The sequence below is a fragment of the Crotalus tigris genome, unplaced genomic scaffold (assembly GCF_016545835.1).
Source record: "Crotalus tigris isolate CLP2741 ecotype Arizona unplaced genomic scaffold, ASM1654583v1 scf7180000018670.1062102, whole genome shotgun sequence".
Classification (NCBI taxonomy): Eukaryota; Metazoa; Chordata; class Lepidosauria; order Squamata; family Viperidae; genus Crotalus; species Crotalus tigris.
Window position 1 is genome coordinate 371,298 of NW_024097136.1, and position 25,963 is coordinate 397,260.

The following is a 25,963-nucleotide window of genomic DNA, read 5'->3' on the forward strand; positions in this document are numbered from 1 at the left end:
CTCTGAGGAGCAAGAAGACTCAGAGCCAGATGCGGAGCTGGGCCCATCTACTCATGCTCAGGCAGAGAGACAGATATGTTGGGGGTCTGAACTGAGCGAAGAGGAGGAACAGCTGGGGCCTGTCCCAGATGCATGTATGTGCAGAGGGGAGAGGCAAGCAGGACAACGGACGGCAGTAGGGTGGCCTCTAAGATGCCATGCCCTGGCTGGACTATAAAGAGGAAATGTGTGGGAGGCGCCAGTTCCTGCAGGCAACCGTTCATGCTATGGTATCTTGTTCCTCTGTTGGATTTCTTTTGCCAGGATTCTTTGCCAATGCTTTGCCAGGTTTGTCAGCTTTCTTTGTGTTTGGGTTGAATAGCTAATTGAGCCTTCCTACTGGGAACTCAGAGACTTTGTACTTATCTCAGCCAAGTGGGAGCAGAGACTGCTACTGTTTGTTTCAACATTTAAGGACTGGTTATCTGGAGTTTATTCCATAAACACCTTGTTAAAATAAAAAGGGGTTGTTTCTCACAAGTTCCTGCCTTGTTCATGACTTGTTAACTGAAAAGGGGTTTTTCCTCATGTGTAAGCTATTGAATAGCACTCACAAAGGCTGGGTCAGTACAGCTTGTGAGAGTCTGGAAAATTTTCAAAGTTGTATCAACAGGTGTGAAGAAGAACGCTGATAGTTCCTATAATAAGAGAATTTGTTTACATGATCTACGTGGAAACTGAGGGTTGACCTGAAAAAGTCATTCCTTAATACTGTGAACTGATGCTTTAGAAATTCAGAGTTACGACATTACGACACTACAGGTAGTCCTCTAGTTATGAACATAATGGAACCTGCCCATTCCATTCACAACTTGAGGATTCGTAGGAGTGAATCTCGTACTTTGAATGCAAATCACTCCCAGCTTTCGTCCACGCCCACACTAATTTAATGCATGGGCAAATGCGTGGCTCGTTAAGTGAACACAAGGTATCTCAGGGTGGGGAAGGCCATGGGGGGCCTAGTGATGGAACATGCCATCTGCTACAGACCACCCAAGCCCCCCCAAGATACCTCATGCTACTTCCCCTGAGGTCCCCACAATTGCTCCCCCATCCAATCCTGCCACGCCAGTTTACTTGTGAAGATCTATCTCCTCTCCAGCTCTGTTTCTTTCTCTGCTCCTGGCAAGAGCAGAGGGGGGCCTCTGGGGCCCAGAACGGACCTCCAGAAGCACATGGCCGCCGCCCACCATCTTCATTCTGGGCCTCTGAGACCTGGAGGAGGCTTCAGAGGTCCAGAACAGACCTCCGGAGGCATGCAAAAGCCTTCCCGGGCCTCCATTTTGGGCCTTGGAGGCCAGGAGGAGGCCTCAGAGGCCCAAAATGGACCTCCAGAAGCACATGGCCACTGCCCCTAGTCTCCGTTCTGGCCTTGGAGGCCTGGAGAAGGCCTCCAAGGCCAGAATGGACCTCTGGAGGCCCATGGAAGAATCTCCCGGCCGCCTTTCCAGGCAGCAATGGCCCAGAAAAGGCCTCTGATTTCTGGAATGGGCCTCCAGAGGTCTACGGAAGCATCCTCCAACAACTTTTCTGGGCAGCAGTTGCCTGGAAATGGCCTCCGATGCCCAGATCAGGCCTCTGGAGGTGCACAGAAGTGTCCCCCGGCCTCCTTTTCAGGTGGCAGAAGCCTGGAAAAGGCCTCTGACACCCGGATTAAGCCTCCAGAGGTCTGCAGAAGCATCCCCTGGCCTCCTTTCTGAGCAGGCCCGGGAAAGACCTCCGATGCCTGGATCAGACCTCTGGAGGCATGCAGAAGTCTTGCCCCAGCTTTGGTTCCATTCTCTATTGCAGAGAACAGAGGCCTAAAGTACCGTGAGATCACACGAGATCAGTAGTGTGAGATCTTGCACCACTGATCTCACATGATCTTGCATTACTTTAGGCCTCCATTCTCTGCAAATGCACTGAAGGCCTGGATCAGCCAAGAAAGTGAAGGATCTTGATTTTCACAAGGTGAGTATCCAAGGGAGATACTCCTGGGAGACCCAGGGCTGGGGGGGAGGGAGGAGATAGCCAGGGCAAATGTTGCAGTGGCACTGCAATCATTCGTAAGGATGAATGACTGCCATGGTGCGGCAACATTCATAATTTCAGGACTTTTTCATAAACACTAGGGGGCACTTATTGTATAATTTCGAACGTTCGCTAAGGGAACACTCGTAACCCAGGGATTACCTGTATATATTCAATAAACAGTAAGTTTTTCAGAATTGAATTGATCCTGGATTTTTATTTGGATATTCAAGCTGGATGTTGACAGATTGATTTTCTGACTATTTCAGTGTAAAGAATTTAAGCCAAATATCTAGAATTGGCAAAACAAAATATTTGCTAAGTAGTAATAGCTAAATTTTAAAGTCACTACGCTCAGAAGAATATGAGTTCCAGTGTCCTCAAAATGCTTGGTCCAAAATCCCTTGAAAAATGAAAAATTTCATTGAGCAATTATTTTAATATATGTGTCAGCCTCCCTACCGGATTTCGCACAAAGAACACGCTGACGAGATTCTTGTGTTGAAACAGCTCCGGTTTACTTTAGAGAATGCAGTGATGGCTAACACAGACAAGCTTAGCACTAGCTCTGTGCTATACAAAGTTTGCGCTGGGAGCAACTGCCTCCCAGCGTTATTTAAGGACATTTACAGTTGCACCCCGCCCTAGGTTATTACGGACCACACCTTCACCACACCCGTGCTCATTACCCTACACCTGCACCAACCCCGTTCCCACCCTCCTGGCCTCCAATCAGCATTTACATCATTCTGTGAGACAGTCCTCCGCCGGACACCCTGTGTTATCATCGCAATCCGCGATTCGCCTTCCATCAGCTGACTGTAATTCTACCGTTACTCAGCTGCTACGCGGGTTTGGAGATGGATCTGCGCATGTGCGATACGTCTTTCTGCGCATGTCAGCTTTTGCTCCGCACCACCGCTGGGCTCCGCACTATTGTTAACCTCTTAACCATGGTTGCTTGCGGAGACACTGCCCGTCGTACGTTCTTCCCTCTCGGCCAGTAGGTTGGTTCCCCCCCTGCTTGTGTGTCGAGCCCGGGAGGGCTTGACATGCGGCCTCCCTACCAGGTGTCGTCCTGCAATAGGTAAAACACAAATTAGTTTGGGAGGGGAGTAACAGGCACATATCCCATCCCCCCAGGTCTTTGAGGATATTTCCGATGATATTTGCGTATCAACCGAGGAGCTTCCATGTCGGTTTCTCTCACCCAAGATGCCTCTGACACTGGATATCCCTTCCACAGTACCAGATATTGTAGTCGACCCCTCCTATATCTTGAATCTAATAATTTTTCGATTTCATAATGGCCTCCTCCCACTTGTCCTGGCTGTTGGGGTACTTGTCTAAATGATGGTTTAGTTACTGGTTTCAGTAATCCACTGTGGAAAACTGGGTACACTCTACCAAGGCTGCGCGGTAACCTTAATTTTACTGTTACAGGGTTGATTATGCATTCTATCCTAAAAGGTCCGATATATTTTGGTCCTAGTTTTTTGCACGGTCTGCGTAGGTTTAAATATTTGGTGGACAAATACACTTCTTCACCAATCTGGAAGGGCTTCTGTGGTCTTCTTTTTTTTATCCGCCTGCTTTTATGTTGCTAACTCTGCTTTTTGTAGGGCTTTTTTCACGGTTATCCACACATTATTGATTTGTTCTATCCATTCACTTGGTTGTTGTGGTCCCGTATTCCCTTGAGGTAGTTCAGGGATCCAAAATGCCCAGCTGGTTTCACATCATGACCTTGGTTCAGTACTTTAAGTCGTAACGATTGCGGAACATATAATTTTCCCCCTTTCCAAGCCAGTCCATCTCTCATCGTGAGAGTCTGTGGATTATTTCTCATCCATGGGTCATTTCTAAGCTCACTTTGTAGAATTCGTACCAAGTCTTCCACAGACTGTATCACCGCGATTTTGTTCCTAAGTTGGCCAATCAGGGTTATGAGGGCTTGAATCACTTCCTCACGCTTGCTATGGTACTGAGGTTTCCTTGATAACGCATCTGCAAGGAAATTTTTTCCTCCCGGAACGTACTTAAGTTTAAACTTGAATCTTTGGAAATACAAGGCCCACCTTACATGTTTCGGGGCTAATCGCCTAGGCAATTGTAATGCTTCCAGATTCTTGTGGTCAATCCACACTTCGAACCCCCCTTTTGTCCCTTCAAGGAAGTGACGCCAAGTACTTAATGCCCACTTCACCGCATAGGCTTCCTTCTCCCAAACCGCCCACCTGCGCTCAGTTGCACTCAATTTACGGGAAGTAAATGCACAAGGCTGTAATTTGTCTTGTTCATTTTTCTGTAATAATATTGCTCCTACCGCCACATCACTGGCGTCTGTTTGTACCACAAATGGCTCCTCTAGATTGGGGTGTTGTAAAATCGGTTCTCTAGAAAACAAGGTCTTTAATGTTTCAAAAGCACGTTGGCACTCCAGTGACCAGGTTAAGGGCTGATTAGGCCGATGATTGACCCCCATAGTTTTGGTACATAACAGATTTGTTAATGGCAATGCCACCTGGGCAAACGATGGAATGAATTGCCTGTAAAAATTAGCGAAGCCCAGGAAACTTCGTAATTGGCGACGCGTTTGTGGCGGTTGCCAGTCTAATACACTTTGGACTTTGGCTGGATCCATTTCTATTCCTCCCCCTGATATTCTGTATCCCAAATAATCTAACTTATCCTGGTGAAATGCACACTTCGACAGTTTGACATACAATCGTGCATCAAGGAGTTTCCGTAGTACTTTGCGCACTAATTCCACATGGTCTTTCTTATTATCTGAATATATAAGAATATCGTCCAGATATACCAAAACCCCTTGGTATAGATACTCATGAAGCACCTCATTTATTAGCTGCATAAAGATAGCAGGGGCTCCTTTCAGGCCAAATGGCATTACTTTATATTGGTAGCTCCCTAACGGACTATTGAATGCTGTCTTCCACTCATCCCCTTTCTTTATACGTACTCTATAATAAGCTTCTCATAAATACAACCTGGTAAAAATTTTACCTTTTGTCAAATGAGCTAATAGTTCTTTCATAAGTGGAAGAGGGTAGAAATTCTCTACACAGACCGCATTTAAACCCCTGAAGTCTACACACAATCGTAACCCTCCATCTTTCTTTTGTTTGAATAATACAGGGGCTGCCACCCGCGATCTAGTGGGCTGGATAAAGCCCCTTGCTAAATTCTTGTTGATATATGTTCTTAACTCTGCCATTTCACTTTGAGTCATTGCGTACATGCGAGGCTTCGGGAGGGTAGCTCCTGGTTCTATATCTATGGCGCAATCAGTCGAACGGTGTGGCGGCAGTACGTCACATTCCTGTTCGCTGAAGACTTCTGCCAAGTCAATATATTCCAATGGGATTTCAATTTTTTTCTTGTTACTAGGAACTTGGATTCCAGTCACTTCCTCCCCTCTGTGTACCTGTTCATGTTGAGGCGGGTTAGGGCCAATCCCAATCCGTACCCTGCGACATCCTCCTTTCCACCAAATAGTCGGTCCCCACTTGTCTAACCAAGCCAATCCTAATATTACATTTTCTGTCATGAATGGGACTACGATAAATCTTATCAATTCCCAATGTTCTCCTAATTCCAATCGTACAGGTTCAGTGATGAAAGTAGCAGGTAAACCCCCCAGTAAGGACCCATCTACTTGTTCGAACCGTACTGGTGTCTGTAATGCCCTTACTCTAATATCCATATTATGTACTAACCGTTCACTAATGAGACACCTAGTACACCCAGTATCAAGTAATGCCTGACATTGGGCCCTTTTTCCTGAATGTGTACTGACGATTGTAATAGGGAGAGTGAATGGGTGTATGGGTTCGCTTACCATAGGATCTTCTGGTATCTTTTTTTTTTTTTATTATTAAAAGTTTTATAAATTTTACAAAAAAGAAAAAAGAATACAAAACAAGAGACAACATATACAAAAAAAATAAAACTAAACAATACATATATATTAAAAAAAAAAAACCCACCCCTCCCAAACCCCCCCCCCCACTTCCCCCCCCCCTGAGCTTCCCAGAGCAGAATATAGGCTTAAGAAGTAAAAATAAAAATTAAATTAAGAACTTTATATTTATATATATAAAAAGATTATCTATAATATATATGAAAATAAAACTTATGAAAAAACTATATAATATTTTTGTGTACCCAATCTAAATTGTATAAATTTTATCCATTTATCCCAAACAGCAAGAAACTTCTCTTGCGTTTGTTGCTTTAAGAAAGCCGAAATCTTTGCCATTTCCGCCAGATAAGCTACTTTAAGAAACCATTCCTGCAATGTAGGCAAAGATTCCTTCTTCCAATATTGTCCTACTAACAGCCTAGCGGCTGTAATCAAATTTAACATCAAAACAACCTCCTTTGTATCACAATCTGTAACAATACCTAACAAAAATAATTGCGGAGTAAATTTTACCCTCCTTCTAAAAATTCTCTGGATATTCCACCATATTTTGATCCAAAATGCTTTTATCTCTCTGCATGACCACCAAATATGATAATAGGAAGCCTCCTTATAACCACATCTCCAACATTTGGGTTGCACGTCAGGGTACATATAAGACATTTTTTGTGGATCAAGGTGCCATCTATAAAACATTTTATAAAAATTCTCCCTTAAGTTCTGTGCTTGTGTAAATTTGACATTTCTCACCCAAATATTTTCCCAGGTGTCCAATGAGACTGGCTCACCAAAATTCTGCGCCCATCTTATCATACAATCTTTAATTAGTTCCGTTTCTGAATCCAATTCAACTAAAACCGCATAAATTCTCTTAATGTGGGTTTGTCTTGAATCCTTCACTTGCTTGATAAGATTTTCATCTTCTCTAAGAAAACCCACCTTACAATCCATCTTCCATCTGTCTAATAATTGCCTATATTGGAACCAAGAATAAATAAGGTTTTCTTGTGCTAACTCTTCCCGTGATTTTAATTGCCAGTTTTGTCCATCCCATTTAAGTAACTGTCTATAAGACACCATATCCATTTTAACCCCTCTTTTTATTGCTTCTATCGCATGCCAAGGTATAGCCCATAATGGTACTTTGAAATCACTTTTATAATATTTTCTCCAAATCCTAAGTAAAGAAATTCTTAAGATATGAGATTTAAAAGCCCAATCCATTTTTTATTGAATATTAAATAGGCATGCCACCCATAAAGTAAATCCCATCCCTCTAGATAAAGTATCTCAGAATTTGTCAAATTTACCCAATCACTGATTAGTGTTAAAACCACCGCATCATAATATAATTTCAAATTTGGTACCTTAAGTCCACCCCTCTCACGGAAGTCTTGCATAATTTTAAACTTAACCCTTGGCTTTTTCCCTGCCCAGATAAATTTATTAAGACCCTTCTGCCACTCATTTAAATTAATCTCATTTTTCAAAATTGGTAACATTTGAAACAGAAAAAGAAACTTGGGTAAAATATTCATTTTTATCACTGCAATTCTTCCCATGAGGGATAATTGCAACTTTTCCCAGTTCTTCAAGTCCTTCTGTACCCTGACCCACAACCTTTCATAATTATTTTTAAATAATTTTACATTAGAAACAGACAACATCACCCCCAAATATTTTACCTTATTAACAATCTCAAAACCCGTCAGGTTAGTCAAAATCTGCTTCTCCTGACTAGACATATTTTTAGGTAAAATTTTGGTCTTATTTACATTAATCTTAAAACCCGAGACCAAGCCATAATGATGAATCAACTGTAATAAGTTTACTACAGAATAATCAGGTTGCGACAAAGTAACAACCAAGTCATCCGCAAAAGCTCTTAACTTATATTCTTTTTTATTAACATATATTCCTTTAATTTCCTGAGACTCTCGAATTTTGATCAATAATATTTCCAATGTTAAAACAAACAACAATGGCGATAAAGGACACCCCTGTCTAGTACCTTTCTCTATTGTGAAAACCTCCGAAAGACCTCCATTAACAATAAGTTGTGCTGTTTGTTTTTGATATATTACCTTAAGGGCTTGTAATATGTTTTCACCAAAATTCATTTCTTCCATTACTCTTAGCATAAAATGCCAATTCAATTGATCAAATGCTTTTTCAGCATCTAAAAATATGAGCCCTGCAGGAACTTGGTTGTTCTTATCTAAGTATTCTAATAGATTAATAATTTGTCTAACATTGTTTTTCATATACCTTCCTGTTATAAACCCTGATTGATCTTTATGCACAAGATGATGCACCACCCTCATAAGCCTATTTACCAAAATTTTTACAAATATCTTATAATCCACGTTTAAAAGAGATATAGGCCTATAATTTTTTGGTAAAGTAAGATCTTGATCCTCCTTTGGAATCAATGATATAAAGGCACTACGCCATGAAGGAGGAATCTCTAAGCCCTGTAAGATACCATTAAAAAGATCATTTAATGGTTGGATCATCTCCTCCATTAAAGCTTTATAATAAACAGCTGTTAACCCATCCGTACCCGGTGCTTTCCCTAATTTCAATTGTTGAATTGCTGAGGCAATTTCCTCCTTAGTAATTAAGCCATTAATTTCATATTTCTGATCCTCAGTCAGTTTAGGAAAACTTGCCTCAGCTAAATATTTATTTATATCTAACAATTGTACATTAGTAGATTTATATAAGTTTTGATAATAATCCAAAAAAGATTTTTTAATTAATTCCTTCTGAGAAACTAGTTTACCCTTGTAATTTATTTTCTCTATTATTCTCTGTCTCTGTTTCTTTCTTAATTGATAAGCCAACCATCTCCCCGGCTTATTAGCATTACAAAATGTATTTTGTTTCATAAATAATAAGTTGGTTGCAGCTTGATCTTCTGGTATCTTTACATCCTCCTGATATATGGTTAGTGGGGGTTCCATTCCACCAATTCCTTCATCGACCTCTACTCTCTCCCTTCGTGGTTTCGGGTTATCGACACGTTGTTGTGCTGCCCTCGATCTTTCAGGGATCTTTCCAGGCAATTTCTTCCCCGGCCCGTCTATCCCTCCTATAGGGAATGGTTCTTTGCATTCTGCGGCACGATGGCCCGGCAAGTTGTACCGGAAACAGCGGAACGTTGCACGAGATGAATTATCGAGTGTTCCAGATACTGAGCCCATTGGTCGAGCCTGGCCTAGTGGTCTACAAGTCCCCAATGGGTTATCATTCTTAGACCGGAATTCTTGCAACCCCGTATCTAAGTCCGTAACTAGTCTAAACCACTCTTGCAATCTTCCAGGGATACCCCGGAACACACATGCTTGCCTTAACTCCCTGTCTAGACCTGCCTGGAAATGATGTATTAATAACCTCTCAGGCCAATTCCGTAACTTACCGGCTACTCTACGAAACTCCCTAACATACTCTGCCACTGGCCGGCCCCGTTGCTTGATCCTGAGAACCTCTCCTTCCGCCCTCCGGATCCTGAATAGATCCTCAAACCGATTTCAAAGAGCTTCTAGAAACGCACCAACGTTGGCTAATTCCCGGGCATGGTCAGTATATAGGTCGGCTACCCACTCTAAAGCCTCTCCCTGTAAGGCTGCTGTTATTGCCCCTACCATGGCCCATTGAGACGGGTAAAGGTGGCCACACCTATCCATATGCCCAATTGCCTGACTCAAAAAAAATGCCAATCGATCGGGGTTTCCGTCAAAGGTTCATGGGTGGAGGACCCCAACCAACCCCTTGGCCCCAGGGTCCGGGACCCCAACCCATTGTATACGAGGGACCTGTTGGTGCTCCAGCTCTAGATGTAGGTAGCCCTTCTGCGGGAGGACCCCTTGGGGCTGATCTCAAACCTCTAGATGGAACAGTCGAGGCTCCACTGGTCCCTCCCTGTGATCTATCTTCAGTGCGACTACTACTTTGTGCCCCCACTTTGGCTTGATGTAAATCACTGTGTGTGGCTTCAGGTTTTAATTTTGGACTGGCTAACCTAAAGCGACTCGATGTTGTATGAATGGAAGAGGAACCTTTTTGCGACCATGATGTCGCCTCCGGACCAGGGATCCATCTCTGCCATGAAGGGGCATCCTGATATCCTCCCTCTCCAAATTGCTCCCTTAAGAGATCCATCACAGTCTGACCAGGAGCCGTGGCATAACTCCAGTCCTCCTCCTCCTCATCCGTCGGTCGTCGCTCCCGCCACCTTCTCATCCGAGCGTCTTCTGAAGGTCCGGCTCCAGCTCCTTCTGGCATACCGGTTACTACAGGACTTTGCCACCATTCCCCAGCCGGGGTAGGGGCTCCTGACGCTGGCTCTTGGGGTCCTAATGCCTCAATGGGAGGTTTGGGTAGACCTACTTCCTTCATCTTGGGTCGTACCACCACCTGCTCAGCACTAGGAACCTCCAGTCCTTCCTCTTTCTCCTGTACTGGTTCGGAATCGGAGTCACCAGGGATATCCCCCTGCACCCCTTCTGCCATCTTCTTGCAAACTTATTACCCGCACCCTGCCAAGGAATTCAACCTGGGACAATTGCAGGATTCCCCTTTATCCCTGGTAAATTTCGCTTAACCCACGAAAAGGGACAAGGGAACACGAAAGTAAACAGATGAATATATGGAAAAGGTGAGCGCAAACTTTTCTGTCAGCCTCCCTACCGGATTTCGCACGAAGAACACGCTGACGAGATTCTTGTGTTGAAACAGCTCCGGTTTACTTTAGAGAATGCAGTGACGGCTAACACAGACAAGCTTAGCACTAGCTCTGTGCTATACAAAGTTTGCGCTGGGAGCAACTGCCACCCAGCGTTATTTAAGGACATTTACACTTGCACCCCGCCCTAGGTTATTACGGACCACACCTTCACCACACCCGTGCTCATTACCCTACACCTGCACCAACCCCGTTCCCACCCTCCTGGCCTCCAATCAGCATTTACATCATTCTGCGAGACAGTCCTCCGCCGGACACCCTGTGTTATTATCGCAATCCGCGGTTCGCCTTCCATCAGCTGACTGTAATTCTACCGCTACTCAGCTGCTACGCGGGTTTTGAGATGGATCTGCGCATGTGCGATAGTCTTTCTGCGCATGTCAGCTTTTGCTCCGCACCACCGCTGGGCTCCGCACTATTGTTAACCTCTTAACCATGGTTGCTTGCGGAGACACTGCCCGTCGTACGTTCTTCCCTCTCGGCCAGTAGGTTGGTTCCCCCCCTGCTTGTGTGTCGAGCCCGGGAGGGCTTGACAATATGATTTGTCATTTGTCACTGTGTTATTGAGAAGGCAGCCAAGTAATTTGTCATCCTCCAAGTAATTTATGTTAACCTAAGGGATGCTGTTATGGTTTCAATTAAAGTCATATTCATATTATTATTTTACATCCACACTTACTCAAGTTTTGTATTGTGCTAAAAAGTGTTTTTCTTATTTTTTCCTATAGGTTGCTTTTGATTTCAGTGACACTGCTCTCCATTTATTCAATAAATATCTTGTTAGCATGTGCAAAGGAAACAGGTAATTCCTAAAACTTTATATTATTTTACTACCAAGGAATAACAAAGAGATAATGAATATGGTAAATAAAAGCCTAAATCTTCCATCCTACTTTCTTTGCTTTAATTCCAAAATAAATTAATATGCTTTGTTAAACAAAGAAAAAATAGAACCATTTCTTTGTTTTATTAAACTAAAAAAGTATATACTGCCACAGTTCAAATATGATCGTAATAAGATAATGAGATTTAACCCAGTATATGAAAATGTATTTTTAAAAGTGAAGGGAAAATAAATTTCAAAAACTTGATCAAATTGTTGAAATTACTGTTGACAAAAAGAGCAAGTTATGCAGGGGTATATCATCTAAACAGAGTGAGAAATGAAATAGTAATCCTGAGAACATTGGAAACATGAATTAATCCATTTTGCTAAAATAATGAGAGACAAGGAGAGGGAGAGGACATTCTATAGCAGAGGTGGGAAACTATGGCCTCTTTATGACATGCTGGCTCAGGAATTCTGGGAGCTGATGTCCATAAAAGGGTCATAGTTCCCCACCCCTGTTTTAGAGGAAACAGGACAATATATGACTTACAACGAGGCATACAAGTCAGTGAGAAGTAAATTCAGTGCAATTTCTCTTCCATTTGTGTGTACTGAACACTATCACATAGCATCATGATAAAGGTATGTGCAAAATGGCTTGATTTGTAAGAAAGGAACGGAAACATCTTGCTGCAAGTCAGTCCTTTACAGACTTCAATCCTGTTTAGTGGGACAATGGAGCCAGAATGATGCTAGCATTCAACTCTATGTTAAATACAATATAAAGATACAATTTTCTACTTAATACACCTCTGAATAATATGAGCTCCTGCTTATCAGCAAAAAGAGTTCAGTATAATAATTAAAAGGATTGCATGCCAGCACCATAAACATTCTAAAGACCTGATTGCTGCCTGAATTATCTATTTGTCATCTTTTCAATGATACCTCATTTTTTTCAAAAAGTCAAAAATACGGTGGACTTAAAATACTCTAGATTTAACTCACCTTTTTTTATTTGATAGAATTTATATGTTCAGTTGATCATCTTACCAAACATATATAACATATACAATACAATCACGTAATTGATTATGCTGATAGAAAAACAAAAAGATATTTTAGTTGGAGGTGCTTCATCTGGTCAGGATATAATACCTTTTCAAGATCTTGCTGTTTATAGGTACTGAAGGTACTGTAATGGAAAAGAAGAAGGATGGGTGTCTTAGCTGTTCTCCATTTCTATCATCATCATTCTCTATGAATGAAAGAAAGTCTACAATAGGAACATTTCTAATTCTTGTTGTCGATGGCATCAAGGATTATGACAAAAGGAATTATGATTATATCTGTTCTTCTTGTCATTTGTAGTTGATTAGGATGTTGGGATAGTTGCTGAAGTGCAGCTGTAACTCCAAGAAATTTGCAATAGGGTGAAGGCCATTTAACTGACACTTCCATACAAATAGTTTGGAATAGCACTTTAAAATTAGTTTCAGAGTTGCTTGCCTCTTATAAGTGAGAGCTAAGTTTATTTATTCTTGACTCTGCTCCAATTGGTTGTAAACCATAGAATCACTGTGGCTCTACAGACCTTAAGAATTGTCTTTTCATTAGCAGAAATGTTTGTCTCACCCTGCCTCTCCTCCCAATGTTCAGACCAGTAATCTCTTATCTCTCTCTCTGTGTGTGTGTGTGTGTGTGTCTCATATCCAAGGTAGAGGTTCAGTAATGTCTATGGAGAGATTCTCAGTCATTCAGGTAGTATCTGTTGAGAGAGCGCTGTTCAATCTTAATATAGAATGCCTCTTTGACCGTTTCTTTCAGTTTGAAAGAAAAAAAAAAGTTTGAAAAATGGGTCAAAGAGGACATCTCATTTAGGACTGAACAGCCCTCTCTCAGCAGAGGGACAGGGATACCACAACAACAATTTCCTGTTTTCAGCACAGTCCTTTCAGCAGTTCCACATCCATTTGCCCTATTCAAGTGACCCTGAGGGCACAGATAAACCTCCAGTGGAACTCAATTACTCTCAGAAAGAGTGCTAACAACAAGATGACTGCAAGGAATATAAATCCTTCCATCCTCCACAATTCAGTCAGAACTGAAGAAGCTTCTTGAATGACAAGTGAAACATTTTCAAGGAAAAACAAAGTCCAATTGTCTTTTGAAAAAGCGCTTTTGGTTCAATAATGTATTATTTTCCCCTCCATCAATCCAGGAACTGTAACAGTGTGTAATTACTGTCTTCATCCAACCTTCTGAATTATTGAATATTAATAAGATTATAATCTTATTGAATAACCCAATAAGCTGTGATAATGAAACAGTAACACTGTAAGGACCCACCGCACTTTGCATCTTAAGAAGACAGAACTCTTGGAATAGTTCTTCCAACAGGCATCCTTTATTAAGAGAAAATGGTTGCAGGTGTTCTAGACAGGACTTGGGGTCCAAGCTCTCCCATTCAAGGTTTTAAGGGGTTCCCCAGTAGCCCCACCCAATCACCCCCTTCTTCCAGCGACAGTCTCAGGCATTACACTCCCGCCCCCTTTTCCTTACTGCCGGCTGGATGGAGACTTCAGAGAGGAATACATGAAAGGTAATAGCCCCATTGTTATGGTTAGTCCTTTTGGTGATATACACATCCAGTTCCTTTGAAGTGTACCGAAGGAAGTGAGGGCCATAAAGCCCCTTTGTTCACCCCCTCCCTTTCATCGTATGACAGAATCCATACAAGGCAGAAATAGGGTTTTCTATAATTGATAAGTAGAGATGAAATATAATTGGATTCTGACATCCTGCCCCCTCAAAAATAAGACAGATCCACCTGAAAGAAAACAAAACAGGTATAAGAGTTAGTCAGGCTTGTTAGGATATTCTGTGTGAAACTTCTTTAATAGCTTCGGGGCTCTGACATGACGTTTATGGACCCACTTGTTTTGTGAGGCAGGGAGGTGTTTCCAGGCAACTAGGTACTGAATCGCTCCATGATATCTCCTTGAGTCAAGGGTTTCCTTTATTTCAAAGTATTGTTCGCCCTCCACCATGATTGGAGGTGGTGGTGGTGGGGGGGATTTTTGGCCGTAAAGGTGACTGATGCTCTCTTTTCAGTAAGCTGCAATGAAAAGTTGGGTGTATTTGCCTGAGATTTTGGGGTAATTCTAATTCTACTGTTACTGGGTTTATGATTCTTTTAATTGGAAAAGGCCCTATATATTTTGGTCCAAGTTTTTTACAGGGCTGTAGGGACTTTAGGTATTTTGTAGATAAGTACACCATTTCTCCTATAATGAATGGTGTAGGCTCAACCCTTTTTTTATTGGCTTGTGCTTTGTATGCCTGCCAGCTTCATCTAGTGCTTTTCTGACTATTGGCCAGGTGTTTTGTAATTGTTCCATCCATTCTTTCAGTGATGGGATCGCCGGTTCCTGTGGGGTTAATTCTGGCATGGGGTTGAAACTTTGACTGGTGGCTATTTGAAAAGGAGTGTAACCTGTGCTGGAGTGGACTGCATTATTGTAAGCAACTTCTGCGAAAGGGAGTAGGTCCGTCCAATTTGTTTGCTGAAAATTAATAAAACACCTTAAATATTGGTCAAGTACTGAATGACAATGTTCTGTTTGTCCATCCCCTTGTGGATGATGGCTAGATGTCAGTCCCTGAGTGGTCCCTAAGAGGGATAAAAATTCCTTCCAAAATGCAGATGTAAATTGCACTCCCCTATCAGAGATGATGCATTGGGGTGCCCCATGCAATCTGTAAATGTGCTGGACGAAAAGTTTCCCTAAGGCTTTTGCAGTGGGAATCTTTTGGCAAGGGATAAATTGCACCTGTTTGGAAAACAACTCCGTGACCATCCAGACAACAGTATTCCCATTGCTTTCTGGCAATTCCACTATAAAATCCATGGCTATTTCCCTCCAGGGGCTGAGGGATTTGCCATTATTTGTAATAGTCCTGGCGATGTCCCTTGCAACCTCTTTGCAGTAGCACATTTTGGGCAGCTGGCTACGTAGCTTTCTATGTCCTTTTTTATGGATGGCCACCAAAATTGCCATTTAATTAAATGTAAAATTTTTACAAATCCAAAATGCCCTGCTGATTTTGTGTCATGGAAAGCTGGGATTGAGTTTCCTGGGCACTTTCAGGACTTCCAAATTTTTGTGATCAGTCCACACCTGGAAGGGGATTTTGTTGCCTTCCAGGAACTGTCGCCACGTGAGTAATGCCCAACGTATCCCGTATGCCTCTTTCTCCCATACGGGCCAGCGCTGTTCTATTTCCGTGAGTTTCTTGGATGTATATGCACAGGGTTGCAATACTCCATCATCGTTTTCTTGTAATAGAACAGCCCCCACTGCCACATCACTTGCATCCGCCTGTATTACGAAGGGCTTGTCCATGTCTGGGTGCCTTAGTACTGGTTCGGCAGAAAAAAGTCTCTTTAGTCTCTCAAATGCTGCTTGGCACTCCATTGTCCATGTTAGTGGCTGGCTAGGTTTTACTGAGGATGCTCCCTTCATTTTTAGTAAGTTAGTGAGGGGCAACACTATCTGGGCAAATGAGGGGATGAATTGGTGGTAAAAGTTTGCAAAGCCCAGGAAACTTTGTAATTGCTTTCTTGTGCAGGGTGGTGCCCAATCTAATACTGCTCTGGCCTTCTCTGGGTCCATTTCAATGCCCTGGGGGGATATGCGATAACCTAGGTAGTCTATCCTTTCCTGGTGGAATTCGCATTTTGAGAGTTTGGCATATAGGTGGGCGGCTCGCAGTTTCTTTAAAACCGCTCTGACAAAGTTGACATGTTCCTCTTTTGTTTCAGTGAAGATAAGAATATCATCCAAGTAAACAAGGACCCCCTTAAACAGGTACTCCCTTAGAATGTCATTGATTAATTACATAAAGACTGCAGGGCCCCCTTGTAATCCAAATGGCAAGACTTTGAATTGATAGCACCCCATGGGGGAGTTAAATGCGGTCTTCCATTCGTCCCCTTCCTTAATTCTCACGCGATAGTAAGCTTCCCTTAGGTCTAGTTTAGAAAAAAAAATTCCCTTTCGAGAGGTCTGACAGCATGTCTTTCATGAGGGGCAGAGGGTATAGGTTGCTTTCACTGATTATATTCAGGGCCCTGTAATCCACGCATAAGCGTAAAGAGCCATCCTTCTTCTGTCTAAAGAGGACCGGGGCAGCCACTTTAGGCTTGGCTGGCTCAATGAAACCTCTCTCTAGTTTTTTTTTTTTTATGAATCTTTCCATTTCCTCCTTCTCCTTTGGGCTCATGGAGTATAATCTGGGCTTTGGGAGTTTTGCCCCAGGCTTGAATTCAATGGTACAGTCTGTGGGTCAGTGGGGGGGGGAGCTCATCTGCCCTCTCCTCACTGAAAACTTCAGCAAGGTCTCTGTATTCCTCTGGTATTTCTGGTAGTCCCTTTTCCTCTCCCACGGATGCTTTTTCTATTCTTGATTCTGGTAGCCCCCCTTGGGATTTTAAGTCCATAGGGTCCCCCTTCGGGAATTTGATTTCTGTCATCCTCCAATTTACCCAGGGGTTCCATTTTTTTTATCCATTCCATCCCTAGGATCATTGGGCATTCCATGCCTGGGGTCATCACAAACGTTATGTCCTCCTCATGTTTGCCCAGAGAGAGGTGTATTGGTAGAGTGGCTAGGGTAGATAGCACCGCCCCTGTTATGGATCCATATAACTGGCCAAAGGAGATTGGTTGTTCCAGTCTCCTCGACGGAATGCCCAGATTCCCCACTAGTGTCAGGCTAATAAGGCAGCGGGTGCAGCCAGAGTCTATTAAGGCTTTCACCTTCACAGCTTCGGGCATGGGGGGAATTAATATAGTCTTTGTCTTGAGGATGGGTACGATGCGTTCACTTACCAGGGGTTCGCCCTCCGAGCTGTCATCTGAGGCGTCCACCAGCCCTGCGGTATAGGCTGGAGTTCTTTCACCCTGATGAGCAGAGGTGGGGGGTTCCACAATTTCCATCATTCTCATGGCAGTTTCTTTTGGCTTAGCTGAAGACTTTCCGGAATTGCTGATCAGGGATCTGTCTGGGTTGTGCTGGGGGGCTTTGGAGCGGCATTCTACAGCTCGATGCCCTTCTCTTCTGCACTTGAAACACCCCATTTGCTTCTTTGGCTGTAGCCAATGGTTTCACTGGTTCATGTGTCAACTCCGGCGGGGAGCGGCTCCATTGTTTTCCTCGGCGGTGTTTCTTCAATATGTCGGTCTCTGCTTCCTCTGCCAAGACGTATCATTCCTCAAGTTGGTGTGGGTCCCCTTGGGGCAGGCAAGCGTCATATAGGTCATAATTTAGTCCATCTTTGAAATGGCTAAGGAGGATGTCTTCTGGCCAGTTCAGTTTGCTGGCAATGGTCCGGAATTCTTGTGTATATTCAGCCACCGGGTGTTTGCCTTGCCTCATCGTTTTTATCCTTTCGCGGGCTTTGCGATCAGCCAGGGGGTATTCAAATTGCCTTCTCAAAGAGGACATGAAATGGTTGAAGTCGTTGAGCTCTGGGGCATTGGAGTCGTGCAAGTTCACCACCCAATCTGCAGCCAGTCCGTCCAGGGCAGATTGTACGATCCGGATGCGGGCTTTGTCACTGGGGATGTCCTGCCCGTATTCCTCCATGTAGCTGAGGACTTGGGTTAGGAAAAACCCGAAGCGTGTTGGCTCCCCTTTGAATTTCACCTCCAATGGCGGACGTCTTGGAATGGATCAGTTCCTCTGTGATTGGTGGTAGTGTCTTCTGTCCAGATCGCCATCTGTGGTTTGGCAGGGGGTGGGGACTACTGGATCAGCAGATGTCCCCGGGCTGCAGGTTCCACTTCCCCCTCGGTGTCTCTCCATTTGCGGCTCCAGGAACTGGGGCGGCCGTAGGGCTCAGGATTCTCCTCTCCTAGGGAGCTGAGAGTTCTCTTCATCAGGTCAATAGTTTTCTCTAGGATCCAGTCCGAGTACGGTGGCTACTTTCTCCCTCTTCACTTGCGTGCAGGGATTTTTCCATCTCCTGCTTCCATTCTGGTTGCTTGGTCCCCCATCTCAGAGTCACCTTTCTTGATTCCTTTCCCCTCTCACTTTTCTTTCCAACGCCCTTTGACCAGCGAGGCTTGTGGTCCCGTGTCTCCACCACTTCTTCTCCTGAGGAATCTGACCTCTCGGATCCCGACATCTGGCAAGATTCCAGTCGGGGCAGCTGCTCTCTTTCCAGGGAGTTTTCCCCCTTTCTTGCTCCATTGTCTGACATGGTAATTTTTTGCAAAATCCCCCAGCAAGGGTCTCCCTTCCAGGTGGATTAATTTTGCAAGTCCTGTCTAATGTAAGGACCCACCCCACTTTGCATCTTAAGAAGACAGAACTCTTGGAATAGTTCTTCCAACAGGCATCCTTTATTAAGAGAAAATGGTTGCAGGTGTTCTAGATAGGACTTGGGGTCCAAGCTCTCCCATTCAAGGTTTTAAGGGGTTCCCCAGTAGCCCCACCCAATCACCCCCTTCTTCCAGCGACAGTCTCAGGCATTACACTCCCACCCCCTTTTCCTTACTGCCGGCTGGATGGAGATTTCAGAGAAAACTACATGAAAGATAATAGCCCCATTGTTATGGTTAGTCCTTTTGGTGATATACACATCCAGTTCCTTTGAAGTGTACCAAAGGAAGTGAGGGCCATAAAGCCCCTTTGTTCACCCCCTTCCCTTCATTGTATGACAGAATCCATAGAAGACAGAAATGGGGTTTTCTATAATTGATAACTATAATTGGATTCTGACAAACACTTTGCAAATAGGCACTTTCCCACAATCATGGTCATAGCTTTTGGGGAAAGTGCCTACTTGCAAAGTGTTACCATTTCATCATCACAGCACATTGGGATATTCAAAATGCAGCCCAGCAATGCCAATGTAATTTATATTTTTTAACATTTTAATTTTTTCATATAGTTTCCCATTACTATAGCCTCACAATATTTTTTGTAAACCACCACCAGAGGCACACAGATTCATTGAATGAAAATTGTGGTTTATATTCTTGCAATTTATTTTATTTAATTTTGAGTAAGGTTATTTCATGACCAGATAATTGGACGAAGACAGCAATTTAACATTATTTTCACTCTCCTACTGTTCAGCCTGACTGAAAGAGACCAGCACTATTGGTTCACAAGTGTTGTCTACATTTCAAGGTTATCAGAAGTGAAGAAAAATAGCTTCAGACTTTTTTTTGCAAAGAACTGGAGAGAACAATGCTTTACATCCCATTTGTCAGTTAAAAGATAAGAAAATAGACTATGATATACCGAAGTATGCAACAAATGTACATTATATTATTAAAGATATTGTTCCTTGTGATTAATTGCCATCTCTCTTCACCTTGGTTTAACTAGGCTGTATGGTTTATGAAAAACTTGGAGAACAAGTTTTTGGCACTCCAGGAAAGATTATTGTTTTTGGATCTACATCTCTTCAGAACACTGGAGGTAAAATGAAGTCTAATGAAGCATGAAAAATAAATAATTTGTTCAGTAGGTCTTCTTAAACATTTCCTACTGGGAAGCTTCATTGGCTGCTTCAAATTATTTGGAGAACTGCAAATATTCTCTTGACTTGCTTTGAAAATTATATAGAAGTGTACATCACTGTATGCTTAAGGCACATTTTCTTGTTTTCTTTTTACCATGCTTTCCTCCAGCTATGTTGAGCTACCTCTTTATAGTTAAAAATGAGCTGCCTGCTGCCATAAAGTTTCTTATGGGAGAAGATGATACATTTGTGTAAGTTGAATTTATGTTTTTTTTTCTGACTTGATTATTTTGGTGATAGGATGAAGGATTTATAGAAAGTGGTCAATGCCAGGAGGTAATATATGGTGCTATTTTCCTACTTTTTAATGGAATTATTTCAAAAATGGAAAGAAGTAAAAAAGTGATCATTTCCATCTTTCCCAATATGCAATCTCTGGAATTGTTTGAAACTATAACCTCCCAGAATTCCCAGCATATTTATGAGTCCTGAAAAATATACTTCCAAGATATCCAGAAGGCCAATCCAGAAGAAAGTGTGGGTAAAAATGCCCACTGTAAACAAAACCCAAAGAGTTTGGAGTTAAATGCAATGAAGTATCTTATTGGCATGGACAATTACGGTAATCATTGGGTTCTTGGCCTGAACATTTGGAGATAATTGAGGTACTTTATGAGTATCATATCCAGAGAAATTATAAGTTTCATTGCAGGTAATTATTTGGAAGAATCTGGCTGAAGCAAGCAGTGGGTGGGTCTAGAGATCAGAGTGGGTTGGGATACTTTCTGTGTCTGACACTTTTAATCTTCTCTTTCAGGATCCCTTTTCTCCCTACTTCAAATAGTAGCGTGAAGTAGAAAAACTAGATAGCTCTTATCACAGATATGAATTGAAATCCTACACATGAGGGTTGGGGTGAGGATTAAAATTATGCCAAATTTTGCTGATTTCCATCCCTGATTTTAAATTTAGCTACTTTAAATGAATGAGAGTATCCAGAATACAAGTTATCTTATTCTTCTGTTTTCAAAAATGTTTTACAGAGCCTGGTATGTGGATGGGCGAGTTCTGGTCGTAGCTGTGACCTTTTTAATAATTCTTCCTCTATGCCTTCTGAAAAATTTGGGTAAGAATAATTTACTTTTTTTAGACTAAAAGATGTTGAATCTTAATTTTCAGCATATCTTTCCATTCCTTCTTAGGAATTGAGAACTGAAAATACAGTCGGGTATTGGTTTAATATATTTGGTTGTTTAATACACTAAATAATGTCTTTGTTTCATTTTTCTATTTCGGAGATTGGTTATGTCCAAAAAAAGTCCTGGATTCCCTGAGAACAGTAAATAGCCTAGGTTGCTTCAAATAAACAAACAGTGCTATTAAGATATATTAATATTTTAAAAACTGCATAATCTTTAGTTTAGCAAACATCTTAGAATGTTTGTAAAGTTAAGATATTCCTGGATTCCTAACCCAGAACACTGTTGTTTCAAATCTTATTTTTACCAGGTCTCTGCTTTTTGCTTATTACAAGTCCTCTGAATTTACCTCTTCAGAGCTTAATCATCTACAGTGTACTATATAACAAGATTTTTTTTTCATAAAAGTTCACCCAGAGAATCTAAAAGTGCCCTTTACTTTTTGATTGTTTATAACATGAGAATGCATTGGATAATGAGGGATAGAACAGAAAGTAATTAAATTAGATACAGTTTATATTGTTGTTGTTGTTAATTGCGAAGTCGTGTCCGACCCATCGCGACCCCATGGACAACGTTCCTCCAGGTCTTCCTGTCCTCTACCATCTTCTGGAGTCCATTTAAGTTCACACCTACTGCTTCAGTGACTCCATCCAGCCATCTCATTCTCTGTCGTCCCGTTCTTCTATTGCACTCAATCTTTCCCAGCATTAGGCCCTTCTCCAGTGAGTCCTTCCTTCTCATTAGGTGGCCAAAGTATTTGAGTTTCAACTTCAGGATCTGGCCTTCTAAAGAGCAGTCAGGGTTGATCTCTTCTAGGACTGACCGGTTTGAACGCCTTGCAGTCCAAGGGACTCGCAGGAGTCTTCTCCAGCACCATAGTTCAAAGGCCTCAATTCTTTGGCGCTCAGCCTTTCTTATGGTCCAACTTTCACAGCCATACATTGCAACTGGGAAAGCCATGGCCTGGACTATACGCACTTTTGTTGGCAGGGTGATGTCTCGCTTTTTAGTATGCTGTCTAGATTTGCCATAGCTTTCCTCCCCAGGAGCAAGCGTCTTTTAATTTCTTGGCTGCAGTCCCCATCTGAGGTGATCTTGGAGCCCAGAAAAATAAAATCTGTCACTACCTCCATTTCTTCCCCATCTATTTGCCAGGAATTGAGAGGGCCAGATGCCATGATTTTGGTTTTCTTAATGTTGAGTTTCAAGCCAACTTTTGCACTCTCCTTCTTCACCCACATCAAGAGGCTCTTTAGTTCCTCTTCACTTTCTGCCATTAGAGTGGTATCATCTGCACATCTTAGGTTGTTGATATTTCTCCCGGCAATCTTAATTCCAACTTTTGATTCATCTAGCCCTGCCTTTCTCATGATGTTTATATAATTTTATATATAAAATTATATAAAATTTTATATAATTATTACCTAATGATATAATAATTGCCTCTTCTTGTCATACTAAACATTACAATTCATCAATAAAGGCTTGCAGGACAATCCTTGCACTATAATCTACTGTTTTCCTTTTCTTCTAAAAATTCTCGGCCTTTACTGCTCTTTAGAATATAAAGTAATATTTTTGCAGTCAAGAACTTTTACAGTCCCGTGTGAAACATTCTTAATTCTGATAGGGCTTTTTTTTTTTTTTTTTACAAAATTTAAAAATTCTGCTTGAAAATCACAGGTTCTTTTCAAGACATAGGCAAGGATGATATTACTAGAGGATTAGCTTATTGTCAGTGAAGTTTCTAAACCATTTGAATTATTGCAAGGGAAAATTGGATTACTGGAAATTATGAAATGGCAGTTTCATTTCTTGATTTCACAATTTGGTCAAGATGTACTACTCTTGTTATAAATTACTGAATTTCTGACATGGGAAATTGTTTTCAATTATTCTAGATTTAGATCTCTCTCCAGGGTGTCGACGGCTCAGCTACTATTTAAAGTAGCCCATGTCTCCGTCGTTCCAATGTGTGTATAGGGCAGCTGGAGACATAACTCTCAATTTCTTTTTTGAGTGAGGGCCACCAAAACTGTCTTTCAAGGGGATGCAAAATCTTCACAAATCCAAAGTGTCCAACTTTGAGTCATGGCATATTTGCATGGTTTTTAGTCTCTGGCTGACAAGTACATACAACTTTCCACCTACCCAGGCCAGTCCATCCTGCATAGAGCACACATTTTTGTGGCTGCCAAACCACTCGTCTTTTTCCAGGGCTTTCTTAAAAGCCACTATGGTAGCATTGTCCATGGACAGTTTTCCCTTCTGCTGGGCTTTTGTGGTTACCTGGGCCACCAGCTGGTGTGAGGAGAGTAGAGGCTTGATATTTCCATCTTGGAACCATTGTATTGTGGCATTCTAGAAAAAGCATTTGCCGGGACGTTCCCCCCCCCCAGTAAATAGTGTAGGGTGAATTCGAAACATAGGAAGTACTGGCTTGCTGTGCTTGTGTAAGAGATAGCTTTCAAGGAATTTTTAATGCTTCCAGATTTTTGTGATCAGTCCAGACCTGGAATGGGATTTTACTCCCCTCTAGAAAATGTCTCCAGAAGATGAGAGCCCATCAAACAGCATATACCTCCTCGCATACAGCCCAACGTTGTTCAGTCGCAATTAGCTTTTTTGATGTGTAAATGCATGGGTGCAGTTGCCCTTCCTCATTTTTCTGCAGTACTATGGCCCCCATCTCAACATTGTTGGCATCAGCTTGAATGACAAAAAGTCTCTCAGGGTCTGGGTGCTTCAGCATCGATTCTGCAGAAAAAAATGTCTTGAGTTTTTTGAATGCCGCCTGGCATTCCATAGTCCATTTCAGAGGTTGGCTGGGTTTTGGCTTATCCCCACCCTTTTTTTTCAGCAAGTTGGTAATGGGCTATCCGAGCAAATGAGGAGATGAGCTGCTGGTAAAAGTTGGCAAACCCTAGGAAGCTTCGCAATTGCTTTCTGGTGCATGAGGGTGCCCACTCTAATACTGCCCGCAACTTTTCTGGGTCCATTTCAACCCTTTCATGGGAAATACAAATCCCCAGGTAATCGATTTTGTCTTTGTGAAACTCACACTTAGACAGTTTAGCATACAGCTTGGCTACATGGAGTTTTTCCAACAGCCCTGACCAGTTTCACATTCACTTTCATTTCTGTGTAAATTAAGATGTCATCAAGATACACTAGAACCCCTTTGTATAGATGTTCATGGAACACCTCGTTTATCAGCTGCATGAACACTGTGGAGGCCCCTTGTAAGCTAAAGGGGAGTACTTTAAACTGGAAGCAGCCCATTGGGCATTTAAAAGCAGTCTTCCATTCATCCCCTTCTCTGATTCTAACATAGCAGTAAGCCTCTCACAAATCTAGTTTGGAAAAAAATCCTCCCCTTTGCCAGGTGGGCCAACATGTCCTTCATGAGGGGAAGGGGGTGCACACTGCGTTCAGCCCCCTATATTCAATGCAGAGATGAAGAGAGCCATCCTTCTTTTCTCAGAATAGGACAGGGGCAGCCACCCGAGGCCGCGCTGGCTGGGTAAACCTTCAGATTAGATTTTTGTCAATGAAAATATGTAGCTCATCTAGCTCCCTAGAGGTCATTGAGTAGAGCTACGGTTTTGGTAACTTAGCCCCTGGGACGATTTCGATGGCGCAATCTGTGGGTCAGTGAGGAGGGAGCTCATCCAACCCCCACTCACTGAATACATCCTTTAAGTCTTGGTATTCTTAACAGATCTTTCCCTTTTACTGCCCCCCCCCCGATCTCTTTGCAGAGGGCCCATTGGGGGAGGTTCTCTGCCTTGCCGTGGGGGGTTTCTTTTCAGTGAGAAGGTCAACAGCCCCTTCCTCCAATCTACCCATGGATTTTATTTCTTCAGCCAGGTCAGTCCCAGAATGAGTGGCCTTTCCACCCAGGGGCTATTTTGAAAGTTAAAGTCTCTGAGTGGGCTCCCATTGTCATCCCTAGGGTTTCAGCAAATGTGGCTGGGATACCCCATCTGGTTGGCAAAATGCAATTGGGGTTTTCAGCCTTCTTAAGCAGATACCCATTTTCTCTACTAGAGCTGGACTCACTAGGCATCCTGAATCTAATAGGGTCTTCAGGGAAGTGTTTTTCCCAGTACCCAGAAGATGCAGCTCTATGGGCATAGTTAAAGGCTTGATTGACCCACTTAACAAGGGATCGTTGTCATACTCAGTGTCTGAGAACTCTTGGTCTTCCTCCAGTGAGGTCAGAGTTCCCTCCCTCCATTTGGGTGAGGGGTTGAACTCCCCTGTGCTCTTCGTGGCCATCTCCTTCACATGGTGGTGCGATTTGGCAGCTTTCCCACTTGGTGCATGCTCTCCCTCCTTTGCTGGAGTCTTTGCTCTGCATTCAGTTGCTCTATGGCCTTCCTTACCACATTTGAAGAAGGCAGTGGATCGTACCAGCTGGATTGGGGTCTGGTTGCTTCTCTCTTCCTCTCTGGGAGTGACTTTTTCCAAACTTTACTGATGCAGTACTTATTTCGGGCTTGGTCGATTTCAGCTTCCTCGGCTAGCATGCACCAGTCATAGAGGCCTGTGGGAGCCTCTCTCACAATGCAAGCATTGTATAAGTTATTGTTTAGGCCATCTTTGAAGCAGCTCACAAGGATGTTCTCTGGCCAGTCAAGGCGGCAAG

At 42.7% G+C, this 25,963-nt stretch overlaps 1 protein-coding gene across 2 annotated transcripts in view; it reads left to right on the top strand.

Annotated features, from left to right (window-relative positions):
• The window catches only part of SLC38A1 (solute carrier family 38 member 1), a 196,640-nt gene that overhangs the window by 149,506 nt on the left and 21,171 nt on the right, over positions 1-25,963 (top strand). Inside the window, exons 5-8 of one of the 2 annotated variants that reach the window (XM_039355308.1) lie at positions 11,471-11,544; positions 19,975-20,067; positions 20,280-20,361; positions 21,154-21,236. In XM_039355308.1, coding sequence (XP_039211242.1) covers positions 11,471-11,544; positions 19,975-20,067; positions 20,280-20,361; positions 21,154-21,236 — 332 coding nt within the window. The remainder of the gene's footprint in view (positions 1-11,470; positions 11,545-19,974; positions 20,068-20,279; positions 20,362-21,153; positions 21,237-25,963) is intronic. The other variant, XM_039355309.1, reaches the window with a different exon arrangement.